This window comes from Equus przewalskii, chromosome 24 (assembly GCF_037783145.1).
Source record: "Equus przewalskii isolate Varuska chromosome 24, EquPr2, whole genome shotgun sequence".
NCBI classification, from domain to species: Eukaryota; Metazoa; Chordata; class Mammalia; order Perissodactyla; family Equidae; genus Equus; species Equus przewalskii.
In genome coordinates this window covers 1,310,701-1,326,100 of record NC_091854.1, presented here as the reverse complement: position 1 = coordinate 1,326,100, position 15,400 = coordinate 1,310,701, and the positions used below count along the sequence as shown (strand labels likewise).

General features: G+C 38.2%; 2 protein-coding genes across 6 annotated transcripts in view; one reads left to right on the top strand and one right to left on the bottom strand.

Moving 5' to 3' along the window:
• Positions 1–14,572, bottom strand: part of FRRS1 (ferric chelate reductase 1) — a 99,902-nt gene extending 85,330 nt beyond the window's left edge. For 2 of the 3 annotated variants that reach the window (XM_070592292.1, XM_070592287.1), the window contains exon 1: positions 14,482–14,568. Coding sequence is in view for 2 of the 3 variants with exons in the window: in XM_070592287.1 (XP_070448388.1) it covers positions 14,482–14,544 (63 nt within the window). In the remaining variant the exon portion in view is untranslated. Of the gene's footprint in view, positions 1–14,481 lie in introns of all 3 variants that reach the window. The other variant, XM_070592295.1, reaches the window with a different exon arrangement.
• Positions 1–15,400, top strand: part of AGL (amylo-alpha-1,6-glucosidase and 4-alpha-glucanotransferase) — an 89,965-nt gene that overhangs the window by 859 nt on the left and 73,706 nt on the right. The window lies entirely within an intron of this gene.

Below are 15,400 nucleotides of genomic sequence, written 5' to 3'. Positions count from 1 at the left end.
AAGATGTTTGTTTTCATTTTCTGTTATGAAAAATTATATATATTTCTTTTCTATTTAATGCAGTAATTTGAACTTGAATATATTTGGCAAGTTTGTACTATTTAACTCAAGGACTCTGACTTCACTGATTCTGTTATAATTAACTCAACGAGCATACAATATTGTTTAAATTCTCTTAGAATTAGGTAATCATCTATTTTCCTCCTGGCACAGGTTGTGCAAGTGAAAATAGTGAAGACTATAGTAGAATCATTTTAATAACACAATGCAGAATCTCTAATTTTTCATCTACACAAATGGTCTGTAGATCTTTTTAATATACTTTGCATTTATATAGCATTTCTTGTTCCCAAGTATTTTAATTTATACATTACTCTGACAGTTACTACATGCCTACTATACATCATGAACTATGTTGGCACTGGGGAAAAAAATGATGAACAAAAATCATGAGAGAGACGTATAATTAAATTTTTAAAAATTACAGCCAACATTTACATAGTGCTTACTAGGCTCCAGGCACTGTTCTAAGTGTTGTATATACACTAAATCATTTAAGACTCACAACAACCCTTAAAGGTAGGTTCTATTACTATCCCCATTTTAAAGATGAGGAAACTGAAGCACCCAGATTCCAAGCCAAGCAGTCTTGGCCCCAAAACCTCTGCTCTTAGCCACTCAACTGTACTCCACTGCCTCTCCAATCACACAAGTAAATGTAAAACTGCTACTGTGCTATACGTAAGAAGGAGATGTACAAAAGCCATTAAAGTCTGCTTGAGTTGAGATCTGAAAGATGAGTTAAGTAGGTAGAAAAGGGTGAAGGCAGAGGGAACAAGTAAAAAAGCCCTGTTGTGGAGCACGGTGAGGACAAAGGACCGAACCATGGCTAGTTGACTCCAGCAGGAATGCAAGAGGGATGATGATGCAGGATGAGGTTGGGGAGGGTGGAGAGGTGTGAGAGGTGGAGGCAGATCATTTAGGCCCTTCCAGGCCAATTTAAGGAATGTCATTTTCATCTTTATCCATATTATTTTGATTAAGAACTAATTTTCCACTTCAAAAGGTAGAGCTAGAAGCAGATATTTTTACTCTAACTGCTATCACAGTTATCACATAGAGATAAAGATTCACAAGCGATAGACAAATTATTGTATTTAGTGCTTTTATGTTACTGTTGAAAGGGTTGGCTGTTCACCATCCTGAAGCCAGTTCATCATAGCTGGAAGCAGAAGTATAAAGATGGAAATTAAAGCCCTGGTGTGGATGAGATTCCCCAGAAAGAGAACAGAGTAAGAACAGAATACCAATATTTAATTGTCAATTGGCAGAAGATGAACCTGCAAAGGATATTTTTAGAAAGAAAATAAAAGAGAGAGAGACAGAGAGAGACGGGGAGGGAGGGAGGAAGAAACAAGGAAGGAAGGAAGAAAAAAAAGAAGGAAGGAAGGGAGAAGCCAAGAGGTAAAGGTAGAATCAAAAGAATGTTAAGTCATTGGAGGTAAGAGAAAAATGTTTCAGGAAGGGAGAGGTTAACAATGTCAGATGCCACTGAGATATCAGGTATGATAAGAAATGAGACTTAGCATTGTGAAAGTCATTGGTAACCTTAACAGGAGCCATGAGGATAGAGCAATGATTCTCAACCAGAGGCAATTTTGCCCTATAAGGGTCATTTGGCAATGTCTGAAGACATCTGTGGCTGTCATAGCTGGTTGCAGTCCTTGGCAGATGCCTCAAAGAAGACAGAAGGTGAAGGGAGTTTAGGGTACCAGCAACATTATTATTGAACAATACATCATGGAATCTTAGCTGGACAAGGAGAGAGAGCTGTGAAGGGAGACAGATGGATTGGAAGAAAATGCATGAGTTAACACAGATGGGAGGACATTTTATCCAAAGCAAAACACAAATATAGACAGTGACTTCAATCCATGTTACAGATATACAAACTGAGGTACGAACTGTCCAAAATTTGGGTATGCAGAACAACTCTTCGATTATCATCAATAAATGTGTTGTGCAAAATGGGTCCTTTTGTGGTGGCCACATGAAGCTTTACCAGAGCTCAGGATGAATTTTATAATATCATGTTGTAAGGGTTAAAAACTAGGGTTTAATGAGAAAACTCAAGGAATCAGTAACAACAAAAGTCACAGGTCATTTGTTTCTCCCATTTTTCCCATGGGGGAGTACGTAGGGGCCTGAGCCATCTGATGGACACTCAGTCCAGTATTCCAGGGAAGAGATCCCACCCCACTGTTGCTCTCCTTTCTTATAGGGCAATCATGAGAGCAACCTTATCAGTAGAGATAGGCAGATAACTTAAACATAAGGCAGTCTGGATTGCATGCAACCTATTTAGAGGAAGTGACTGTGAAAACCAGCTGCCCAGCACCTCAGGACAGCGGAGACCATAGAAAGTTGTAATTCTACTAATATAATGTTGTATATCAATTATATCTCAACTAAAAAAGGAAATTTTTTAGAAAATTGTAGTTCCTGGAAGAGGGTAAAATAATGCCATCAGTCTTACAGGAAGCTGAGTTCAAGTGTGGCTTCTCCCACTGGTCAAAAGCTAATTCCTGGTTCCAGATGGCTCACTGTTTCAGGTAACTAAGAGTGAGCTCTCAGGGTCACTTTTATACAATCCCATTCCTTGTACCATGAAAGTTTATGGATCACTCAACAAATGACATTTAGAATATTGTCGTAAGTATATTTCAGCAGACTTCTCTCACTTTGTTTCTTCATCCTGTGTGGTTTTTAGAGCAAAAGAAGAAACAGAGGTTATGGTTTCAAAGTGAAGAGGGATCTTATGAAATAAACCATAATGTTGTTGGCACTTACCAACTAAAAAGGTTTAAGTGTAACTTACAGAGAGTATTTCTAAGTGTGACTTCTGATACACACATAAAAATAGTATATACATTAACCCCTAAATTTCAAAATGGCAACACATTCCATGGGAGTTTTTTCCTTTTATAACAGAGATGGAAAAAAACAGAAAACAAAGTTAAGAGAACAGAGAGGATAAAATGTCCAGTAAGGATTTTTCCTTAATTGGTTTAGAGTTCTAGAATAAAATAACTTATGGCTAAGACACAGAAAATATAGCTACTGCTGGGAGAGATGAAATTTCTGAGGTCCAAGATTTCCATAAGCTTGCAAAAAGTCAAACAAAACAGAAAGTTGAGCATGGCAGAGAAAGCTATTGAGCAGTCCTGTTGGTGGTTTTATTTTTAAAGGCACTCTAAAGCTACCTAAAAATAAGCAATATTGAAATTAATGGCAACTCACCTTTCTGATAGAATTCAACAGTAAACAAGATGACAATACTTTAATGTTGTTGAGAGAGATGCCATGAGAAAGTCTTCAAGTGGATCAGAGAGAAAATATGTCCCCTGAAAGCTAGAAGTGATGCTTTGTGTCCAAAACCAAAAATCATCAAGGGGACAGAGGTGACAAATATGAGGAATGCAAAAGAAAAAATTCCCCCTTCTCTGACAAAATAAGAGAGGGACAGCTTCGGGCACACAAAGTTACACGGTTTAGAATTTAAAAAGCATCCAACTGAATTGGCTAGCTGATGGCCTGGAGATTTCAGAAAAGTAGGAAGTAGAGGGTCCGTAAAAATGGAGATTTAGGAAGGCATGAAGTTGAGACATAAAGGCACGACTGGTGCTTCTCAAACTTGAATGTGCTTACAAATCACCAGGAGATCGTGTTAAAACGCACTCTGATTTAGTAGGTCTGGCATTAGGCCTGAGGTTCTGCATTTTTAATAAGCTCCCAGGTGATGTCAATGCTGCTGGTCCTTGGATCACACTTTGAACAGCAAAGTACTGATGACACCCAACTTAACACAGCATCCAGAGAGCCCAAATAGAAGCTCTCCACAAATTCATTCAGCCATCAAAAGGTACAGACCTTCACAAGATTAGGAAATTGGTGGCAATGGGAAACAGAGTGTGTTACCTTTACATATGAGTCATGGAATTAATTTTTGCTTTATGCTAATCAAACTTACTAGCATAACTCTGTCATAAGAATACCCGTGCTATTTATAAGAATACCTGCGCTATTTATGAGATAGTCCTAGAAGCACTGATAAAGCAGTATATGCTCACCTGGCAACATCCCATGAAAATGTACATGGAGGTTATTATAAAATGCAGTGGCAGCCATTTTACATAGAAAATGTGTGGAAACTTCACAGTTGTACCTCTGTGGATGCAGGTGAGCAGAGGATCTCACTTAAGTCTAAGGTAAAGCACATGCCTTATAAATTGAACCATGTACTCAAGTGCCGAAAGAGCACCGCTTCTTGCGCCTGCCCACTGTGCTCTACCCAGCAGGGAGGACTGAAGACATTTGATCAGCGGATTGAGCCCTGCCAATCAGAACCATGCCTGGAATGTATCAAAGAGTCTAAAATTAACTCCTTTTCCCTATGTTTCACTTCCGGGGTGACATTCCCCAGCCTGTTAAATAGCAGCAGTCTCCTCCCCAAACCACACTCAATTCTCACTATTTCCCCTCAGTCTTTCTGACTAAGCAGCTACCCCAGTCTTGATTTGTGTTCCATTCCTGCAACTAAGACTGGAGCCTGGCAAAGAACCCTAGACAATATGGCTTCTGGGGCCCAAATTCTATGCTTAGTCCTTGTAGTCCTCTATGACCTGTGGTCCAACTCCAGCCCCAAGAACAAAGATGCTGTCATTTGACTAAAAGTGTTAATTAAGGCTATGCTATCATGTCTCACCCAGTCAATTTGAATCCTTGCCTATTTATGCCAGCCTGGATGGGATCCATGCCATCTCTGAAATTACGCTGTTTAATTTTACAAAAAAATTAGTTTTATGTCCTAATCTGTTCCCTTTGTCTCTACGTAATCCATAATATCTTGTGGTCACACCTAAAAATCAAAAAACCTGGAAATTAGTTCCTTACTACCATTGACTAGCCATATTATAATACCCAAATCACTTTACATTTCAGGACTTCATTTTTCTTATCTGTAACATGGAGTTAGTAACTGTCTTGTCTTCTTCACAAAATTGTTGTGAAGATTAAACGGAATAATGGACACTACAATACCTTGAAAAGCTATAAAGCACTATATAAGTATCAAATACTATCACTGATATTGCAAGTTTAATTTAACAGATGAATAAACTACTTTTAAAAGCAACTTCTCCAAGCCTGGAGTAAAGAAGTGACGGTTAGCATCACATTCTGCTTCTTGAACCCCAAGAATTAAGCAGACAACTTGATCTGTGGTTATGCTACCAAATAAAATGCAACTAACTTGCATAGGTTACAGTACTCCTCCAGGTACTGACTCACAAAACATGACAACTGAACTTGTCACAACACTCTGTGGCTCACTTATTCTTTGTAGAAAAACTAATTCTGTACTTCTATAATATTGATTTTTTCCATTTTTGATATTGTAAACCAAATAGATCATTATATTATAAGACAATGCTGAGTAGGTTCCCAACAAATATTATACTAAATAATTAAAGAGTGAAAGAACTTTGTCAACCCAGGGATGAAGCGACCTATGGTAGAATTGACTATAATTAATATGTGACCATACGAATTTTCATAGAGTCTATATTCATTTTTCAATGTAGAAAATTTGGAAAATATACATAAAAGATATAAATCAGTTCCACAGTATTCATACACAAAAACATCACATTATTTCACTAAATATTTCTCAGTAGTGCTGAGAAATTCCATTTTGGTCGAAGCTCATAGTATCTCAAATGACGAGCCCGATACACGATACCTGGTAGGCTAGACACTGAAGGTAATAGGATTAAGAGTGGTGGTGAGAGTCCCCAGGGCTGAGCCTCGTAGTGGAGGGGACAGCTGTAAAGAGCATTCTTAAGCTCACCTAGAACTCTGCCAGATCTACAGTGGACGACCAGCTCCTAACAGGAGTATTATGCAGCAGAAAGTACATTGCCAACTATAGACTAAGAATTGTAACTCTCTCCCATATCCTAGGGCCCCACATAGGTCCGTCCCCCAGGATTTCTGTGAACTCTATGGGAGAGACCTGTTGGGAGTCTCAACGTGCCCAGTGGGTCTCCTCCCCTTACCCTCCCATGCTCCCTTGCATCGCTGAGTGAGGTCACGTCAGTGAGGGCATGCCAGGGCTTACTCTATTTACCGCTTAGAAAGCAGCTATCTCATGAGTCAGAGTGCCCAAAAGCCCTCCAAGTCTTCCTGAAATGCAGCATTATCACACTGTATCTAACAGAAATTCCTCTGATTTCTGAAATTTGGAGACTACTTCACTGTGGATTCTATTCCCAATGCAGATTTCCCCATATTTATGCATTCTAAGTTAGAGATCATTGTACAGATACAAAATTGAGGCTCTGAGAGTGACTTGTCCACACAACTAGTTAGATGTTCAGTAGGGTCTACCGTCATCTTACCTGACATGCACTTCAGTGTCCTTCCTTTTATATCAACTTGCGTCCTGTGCAGTCCAGATTAATGAACACAAGAATGTTGTTTGACATTTTGATTTTAATGTTACTGTTAAGATATAACATGAAGTGGGGCTGCCCTGGTGGTGTAGTGGTTAAGTTCACATGCTCCACGTCAGTGGCCCAGTCTTTGCAGGTCCAGATCCCAGATGCAGAACTAGCACTGCTCGTCAAGCCACGCTGTGGTAGCATTCCATATAAAGTAGAGGAAGAGTGGCACAGACGTCAGTTTAGTGACAGTCTTCCTCAAGCAAAAAAAAAGAGGAAGACTGGCAACAGATGTTAACTCAGGGCCAAACTTCCTTACACACACATACACACAGAAGATATAATATGAAGAAATTAGAAATCACCTCAAATTTTCATTACTTTTTAAAAAATTTATTTAAAAATATCAAAGAATCAATAAGCCTTGAGAAGGAGAGAAAGAGAAGTCAAATGGATCCTAGAGAATATATTAAATGAATATGGCATGATTTACAAAATCAGTTCAAAGACTAAATATTGAATTTGTTCTGAATTTAATATATATTTTATATATTTGTACTTCAAAAATACCGTTACTAGCAAATTTCAGCCTCATATATTTTTAAAATGTAATCTTATTATGTTTGAATCTCTAAATAAATTCTTTCCAGTAAAATACTTTAAAAAGAAAAAGAAAGCTTATTAGTATTTTTCTACATAACCAAAGAAGCAATCATTTGCCTTGACAGAACGTGTAACCTACGCTCACGGAACAAACTTTCCAAAGTGCTGATTAATTTAATTTAATCTTAAAGTTTTGCTGATTATCCACTATGCTGCATTCATGATATACAACCCCTTTATCACTGTGTAAGCAGGAAAATGACATCCACAGTCACTGTAAATTGAGAAGAGGGCTTTTTTTAAACCTCAGGCAATTAAAATAGATTGACCTTTGTAGTTATACCGTTGACCTTTCCTCTAAGTTTACTTGAGCGGCAGTGAAATACTTCAGTCAAGTGTTCTGGTAAACTAAGTTGTGTTGGTCACCAAACTGAGAATCTATACAGCAAGTATCACTCACAGATTATACTTCATCTAATTTTATTTTCAAACAATGTACTATGTGATGCTTTGTATAAAATAAAGACCTTCTGGGCTGGCCCAGTGGCACAGTGGTTAAGTTCACAGGTTCTGCTTCAGTGGCCCAGGGTTTGCTGGTTCGGATCCTGTTGTGGACATGGTGCCGCTTGGCAAAAAGCCATGCTGTGGTAGGCGTCCCACGTATAAAGTAGAGGAAGATGGGCACAGATGTTAACTCAGGGCCAGTCTTCCTCAGCAAAAAGAGGAGGAATGGCAGCAGATGTTAGCTCAGGGCTAACCTTCCTCAAAAAAAATAAATAAAAATAAAGACCTTCTTTGAGGGCTTAGTCAAAGTATCTCTATTTTCCAATTCTGGCTTTACAGTACTGTTTGGCCATCTACTCTCAGACAGTCTATCAACTTAACTTTTGAGAACTGAAGAATGCATGAGTCTACATAGCTTTGAAATGAGAAAGTAATCAATAATGACATGGCAAAAAAGTACAGTTCTTTCTTAATACCAAAATCTAAATTTTCCAATTCAACAATACTGAATCAAATGGCATAAATGCTCACTTTCGCCCTATTTGTACTACTTAGATACTTCAATATTTAGACTTCACAGCAAATTAATTATATGAAAATTACTGAGTTTGTTGCAATTTCTTTTGAGGAAAGGAGAGGAAAGAAAGGGCAAAGGATGCACTGTTGTCCTTTGATTCCCTCCCAAGATGTTTTATTAAGAATTTTCTATAAAACAAGCAATAATCTCCAGTTCTAGGTACTGGGGATTAACAGGAAATGATATTTTGCCCCCTCAAGGAGCTCACTCTCTGGTAGGAGAAATGAACCTATAAGTGTTATTGTCAGGATAGCTTATGCATTCTTCCATTTTAAAAGCTTTGTTTTGAGAGGTTTGTTTGTTTTCCACCCTTTTGAGCTGGGTAAAAGACCCATAAAATCAGCTATCAAGTCAACTCCCATTCATAACTGAGAAAATTTAAAAACCTAACCAAAATTAATAATAAGAAAAGTGCTACTTTTGAAAAGACAGTAAATACAGCATTGTTAGCACCATGCTAGCCATGGGCTTATCATACTGCCATGAGATATAGCAAATTCAAACCCCCTAGGCTTTCCTGTGACATTTCAAAAGGGAAAAGGAAATGAATGTCCTAAAAAGAAATAAAGGATCATCTCAACTGGTGTAGAAAAAAGCATTTGACAAAATCAACAACTTTTCATGAGAAAACACTCAACAAACTAGGAATAGAAGAAAACTGTCTCAACAAATAAAATCCAGGGCTTGCCCTGTGGCCTAGTGTTAAGTTCAGCATGCTCTGCTTTGGTGGCCCAGGTTTGCATGCCAGGCACAGACCTACACCACTCATCGGCAGCCATGCTGTGACGGCAACCCACAAAAAAGAGGAAGATTGGCAACAGATGTTAGCTCAGGGAAATCTTTGTCAGCAAACAAAACAAAACAAAAACAAACAAAAGCCATATGCACAAAACCCACAGCAAACATCACACTCAATAGTGAATGACTGGAAGCTTTTTCTCTAAGATCAAGAAAAAGGCAAAGATGCCCACTCTCACCACTTTTATTCAACATAGTACTAGAAGTCCTAGCCAGAGCAATTAGGTAGGCAAAAGTAAATAAACAGCATCCAAATTGAAAAGGAAAAAGTAAAACTATTTCTGTTTACAGATGTTATGATCCTCTAGCAGAAAACCCAATGACTCCATAAAAAAATAGTTACAACTAATAAACTAATTCAGCAAAGTAGCAGGATGCAAAGTCAATGCATGAAAATAAGTTACATTTTTATACACTAACAATGAACAATCTGAAAAGGAAATGACAAAGACAATTCCCTTTACAATACCATCAAAAAAGAATAAATACTTAGAAATTAATTTAACCAAGGAGATAAAAGACTCATACAAAACATTTGTAGTTTTGTAGAAAACTACAAAATATTGCTAAAAGAAGTTAAAGAAGACATAAATAAATGGAAAGACATCCCATGTTCATGGATTGGAAGACTTAGTATTATTAAATGTCAGTACTACCCAAAGTGGTACATAGATTTAATGCAATCCTTATCAAAATCCCAATGACTGTTTTTGCAGAAATAGAAAAATCCACTCTAAAATTCATATGTAATGTCAAGGGACCCAAATACCCAAAACAATCTCGAGAAAGAAATACAAAATGGGAAAAGTCACACTTCCTGATTTCAAAACTTACTACAAAGCTACAGTAATCAAAACAGTATGGTAATAGAATAAAGACAGATGTAGAGATGAATGGAACAGAATAGAAATCCCAGAAATAAACCTTTGTACATATGGTCAAATGTTTTTTAACAAGGGTGACAAGATCATTCACTGGAGAAGTGAGAAGGCGATTCACAGAATGGGAGAAAATATTTGCATATCTATATCTGATAAGGGATTAGTATCCAAAATATATAAAGACAAAAAAACCCAAACAACTCAATTCAAAAATTGGCAAAGGACTTGAGTAGACAATTCTCCAAAGGTATATGAATGGTCAATTAGCAAATGGAAAGATACTCAATGTCATTAATCACTAGGGAAACACAAATCAAAATCACGATGAGGCACCATTTCACACCCATGAGGATAGCTACTATCAAAAAAACAGAAATAACAAGCATTGGCAAGATGTGGAGAAAGTGGAACACTTGTGCCCTGTTGGTGGGAATGTAAAATGGTACAGCTGCTATGGAAAACAGTATGACAGTTTCTCAAAAAATTAAACATAGAATTATCATGTGATCCAGCAATTCCACTTCTGAGTATATATCCAAGAGATTTGAAAGCAGGGTCTCAAGGAGTTATTTGTACGCCCATGTTCACAGCAGTATTATTCACAGTAGCCAAAACATGGAAGCAACCCAAGTGTCCATTGACAGACAAATGGATAAGCAAACTGTGGTAGAGACAAACAATGGAATATTATTCAGGCTTAAAAAGAAAGGGAATTCTGACATGGGCTACAACATGCATAAACCTTGAAGACACTATGCTAAGTGAAATAAGCCAGTCACAAAAAAGACAAATTACTGTATGATTCCACTTACATGAGGTACACAGAGTAGTCAAAATCATAGAAACAGAAAGTAAAAAGGTGTTTTCCAGGGGCTGGAAGGGGAGAGGAATGGGAAATTTATTGTTTAATGAGTATGGAGCTTCAGCCTTTGCAAGATGAAAAGAGTTCTGGAGAGATGGTGATGGTTGCAGAACAACATGAATGCACTTAATACCACTGAATTGTACAGTTAAAAATGGTTGAGATGATAAATTTTACGTTATGTGAATTTTACCACAATGAAAAAAAATGAGGGGAAGAAAAGAAATAAAGAAATGTAGCTCAGTGTGTTGGTTTTGGAAGCTTTGTTCAATGAGATATTCAACTACTTACACAAGGGCAAAAAAAGAAATAACAAGGAAAAAAGATTTAAGATGTCAGAAAAAGTTAGCCTAAGTAAATTATTCATTAAACCAGAAACAAAAGTATAGAGATTATAGCTCATTTACTTACTCATTCTTTCCAACTTTCATTCATTCCTATAGGCATTATTGAGTGCCTTTAAGTGCCAGGCACTACACCAGGCAATGTGGATCCTGATGTAACAGGGATAATATTTTTAAAGAAATCAGTGTGCCTTTCTCATTTGCCTTTGTAACATACAAGACTTTCCCCATTCGGCCTAAGACATCTGCCTTCATAGGGGACTTGGACTATTCTGGGATGAATGCAAAGAGAAGGAAGAGTTAATATTTAACATCTGATATTCAAAACAGGATTTTGCAGCAATATTGTAGGCATTTTTTTTAAGATTTTATTTTTCCTTTTTATCCCCAAAGCCCCCTGGCACATAGTTGTATATTTTTAGTTGTGGGTCCTTCTAGTTGTGGCATGTGGGATGCTGCCTCAGCATGGCTTGAGGAGTGGTGCCATGTCCACACCTATCATGGGAACTGGCGAAACCCTGAGCCACCAAAGCAGAGCATGCAAACTTAACCACTCAGCCATGGGGCTGGCCCCTATTGTAAGCATTTTTGAGAGAGAAAAATTAAATTCTTTTCTCTTTCCTTTAATGTGTTAGGAGCTGGAACTAATGAACTAGTTCGGGACAGGAAGGAAGGGAAACCCATTCCTTCTGGGTTTGAGTGATTATGAAGAGGAGACAACATAAAGAACAGAGAGAAGGGTGAATGAAACAGTCTGGTGTGTCCTGTTGAAGCAAGCCAGATAGGTTGAGGGGATTATTAGAATATAAACTCCATATGAGCAAGGATTTTTGTCTGTTTTATTCATTACTCTACCCTTAGTGCCTAGAACAGTTCTTATCATGCAGTATGTACGGTATTTGTTGAATGCATAGAGGGATTTCTGTTCTGTTCCCAGTTCTGAACTCTGGGTGAGGGTGCTATGCTAGGCAAAACGGGGAGTCCAAAAAGGGGTGGTGTCCCAGCATATTTAGGAGGGTAAAGCAGAGAAATCCGTTACAGGCAGGACCTAGTTTTCATACCCAGCACACATTTCATGGCTCTACCATAGCAGAGATAAGGTAACTCCAGCAAAGCCTTATGACATAGATGCCTTGGGCCTTGGACCAGGCTGAGAACATTTCAGATATTCAGAGGGGTCTGCAGTGAAAGTAGGACTTCAAGGAAGGCAGAGACAGCAGGGAGGACCTCTAGGCTCTGACCAAGCTGGAAAGAATGACCAGGAAGTTAGGAGCTACAGACATCAGTAGCTTATGCCAACAGGATAACCAGGAATAGGACCAGACAAATGTACTTCAGGTGATGCCAGCCCTTGCACAATGACCAGTTCAAGGTCACAGAGATCAACTCCTCCAATGCAACAAGTTCATGTGAGACCCTGCTCTGTGTGCCAGACACCATCTTAGAAAGAAGCAGGGGGAGGAAGGGGGATTGAAACAATAAAACGATTATTTCAAAGAGACAGGGTTAAGGAGATTATTTAAATAATTGGATCAGAATTAGTTTTAAAAGAGACTGGAGTAAAATTATTTTTGTTTTCCTATGCCTACCTGGCAGTTGGTAAATGGTAAAGGAGATCAGAGCAGTTTTTAAGAATAAAGTGTATATGGAAACAACCTAAGTGTCTGTCAACGGATGAAGGGATAAAGAAGATATGGTTTGTATATCCAATAGAATATTATTCAGTCATGAGAAAGAAGGAAATCCTGCCATTTGTGACAGTATGGACCTTGAGGGCATGATGCTGAGATAAGTCTGACAATAAAGACAAATACTCTATGATATCACTTATAGGTGGAATCTTAAAAAGCCAAACTCATAGAAACAGAGAAGAGAACGGTGGTTACTAGGGGCTGGGGTTGGGGTGAACTGAGGAAATGTTGTTTAAGGATACAAACTTGCAACCAGTAGATAAATAAGTCCTAGAGATCTAACGCAACAGCATAGTGATTATAAACAACAATACTGTATTATAAACTTCAAAGTTGCTGAGAGACTAGAACTTAATTGTTCCCACCACGATAAAGAAATGATACTTATGTGACATGATAGAGATGTTAGCTAACGCTACAGTGGTAATCATACTACAAGATATAAATGCATCAAATCAACGCATGGTACACCTTCAACTTACGCATTGCTATATGTCAATCATATTCCAATAAAAATAAATTTAAAAAAAGAAAGAAAGACTGAGCAACTATCACAGCCAAGAAGAGTCTAAGGAGACATGACAACTAAATGTAATGTGGTATCCTGATGGGATCCTAGAATAGAAAAAGGACAGTAGGTAAAAACTAAGGAAACCTGAATAAACTAAGGACTGTAGTTAAAAATAATGTGTCAATATTAGCGCACTAATTGTACCAAATGCATCATACTATTATAAGACGTTAACAACAGGGGACACTGGGTGTGAAGTATTCAGGAACTCTCTATACTCTCTTTGCAACTATTTTCTTAAATCTAAAACTATTCTCAAATAAAAAATGCATTTCAATTTAAAATATATAGAGATATATATAAAGTATTGTTTTCTTAGTATATCTAAGAAGTGTAAATAATTTTACAACTCTGCCATCCAGAGAGAAAAAACAGTCCCTGTCTCAAGGACCCTAGTGGAAAAGGGAGAAAAGGATAAAGGCAGTTATCATACAACACAACACAACATATCACACAACAAAGGAGCAGGAAGGAGGAGTGCCAACCCAGACCCATGGGAGGCAGGGGCAAGGCAGGGAAAGGTTTCCTTAAGGAGGTGCTCTGAGATGACTGACTTTTAGGTTAGCCAGAAAATCCCTAGAAGCAAGAAAACAAACTCACTGCTGACACAGCCATATATAAAGTAAGTAACATCTAAATTCACTTATAAAACCTTTATTGATTACCAGGAGATAATGTCAGTGCCCTTAGAGTTTACTGAACAGAATCACTGAAGATGCAGTTGAAATCACATTCCTCCACTTGCTTGCTATGTGACTTTAAACAAGTTAGTTAACCTTGGGGACTCAGTTTCCTTATCTTTAAATTGGAGGTAACTATAGTGTTGTTTTGGGAATTGAGTCAGTATGTGTAAAGGGCTTAGAACAGAGCCTGCTGCCTCCTAGATGCTCATTAAATATTAGGCTGTTATTAATTATAGTGCATGTATTAATTTTCAAAACATTTCATACCTCTTATTTTTGCACATCCTTGGAAAATAGATTACCACTTAGGAATTAGGGCACAAAAGCGGTTAAATGACGTGCTTAATGCCTGAAGAAGAAGGCTCTTCCCTAATAGTGTATTCTTTGGAGAAAGAGCTTCCCTAAGCAAACTCCTGGCTCCTCTTGGCTCTTTAACCCACTCTGTTCCTGGGGAGGCCGTGACTTACCTGGGAAGAACAAATGGGTGAGCGTGGCTCCTGTCTGTCCCTCTTCCTTTGGGGAATGAGCATGCAGAGAGCACGATTTCCGCAGTCCTTCTGCCACGGGGAGGGAGAGCTGGCCAGTTTGGGAGTTTAGTTTTAGGTTGCTCATTTGGCTGACGGATCTAAAGCTACAGACTCCAATTGTACTTTTTTTTTTTGGCAAGCTTGCTTGCTTAGTTTTCTGTGTGCCGATCAATGATTCACCCCAAAGCTCTCTGAAGGAAAACTGTGAGGTGTTTGTGAAACATCTGCAATATAGTCAAGCAGGTTACAGAATAGTTCCATTTTTTTTCTTGGAGACATTCCTCCTGAGCCTTCCACCCTCCTGCTCCAAACTGTATTGCTTTGACAACAATTAAAATCAAAAATAAAGTACCATGCAAACTGTGGCAAAGACTACTAGTTATCTAGCAAAATCCAATTCTCTTTCCTAAAGAACAAAACCTGGTTTTGGCTAGTCTCGTTGCTGCCTAGATAAATGTTACATTGGTGTGTACCTTGTGACAAAGTTTTGGCTAATGAGATACAAGCAGAAATGTTGTGTGGTATTTCCAGGAATTCTTAAAGGCAGGAAGATCACCCTTCTTAACCTCTTCCTCCATCCTGTTCCCTGAACGTGGATATGATAGCTGGAGTTCTGGCAGCCTTTTTGTACTCTGATGACGGCCACACAATAAAGGGAGGAAGCTGTGAGCTAGAGAAAGTCTGGCTTCCTGACAACTTTATAGAGCCGCTACACCAGCTTTGAATTGTTTACCTCTAGACTTTTATGTGAGAGTGAAATAAACTTATCTCTTATTTAAGCCACTGTTGTTTTGCTTTTTCCTGTCATATGCAGCTGTAGTTGCCCTGACAAATATAGCAAATTAGCTTCAAGCCCTGC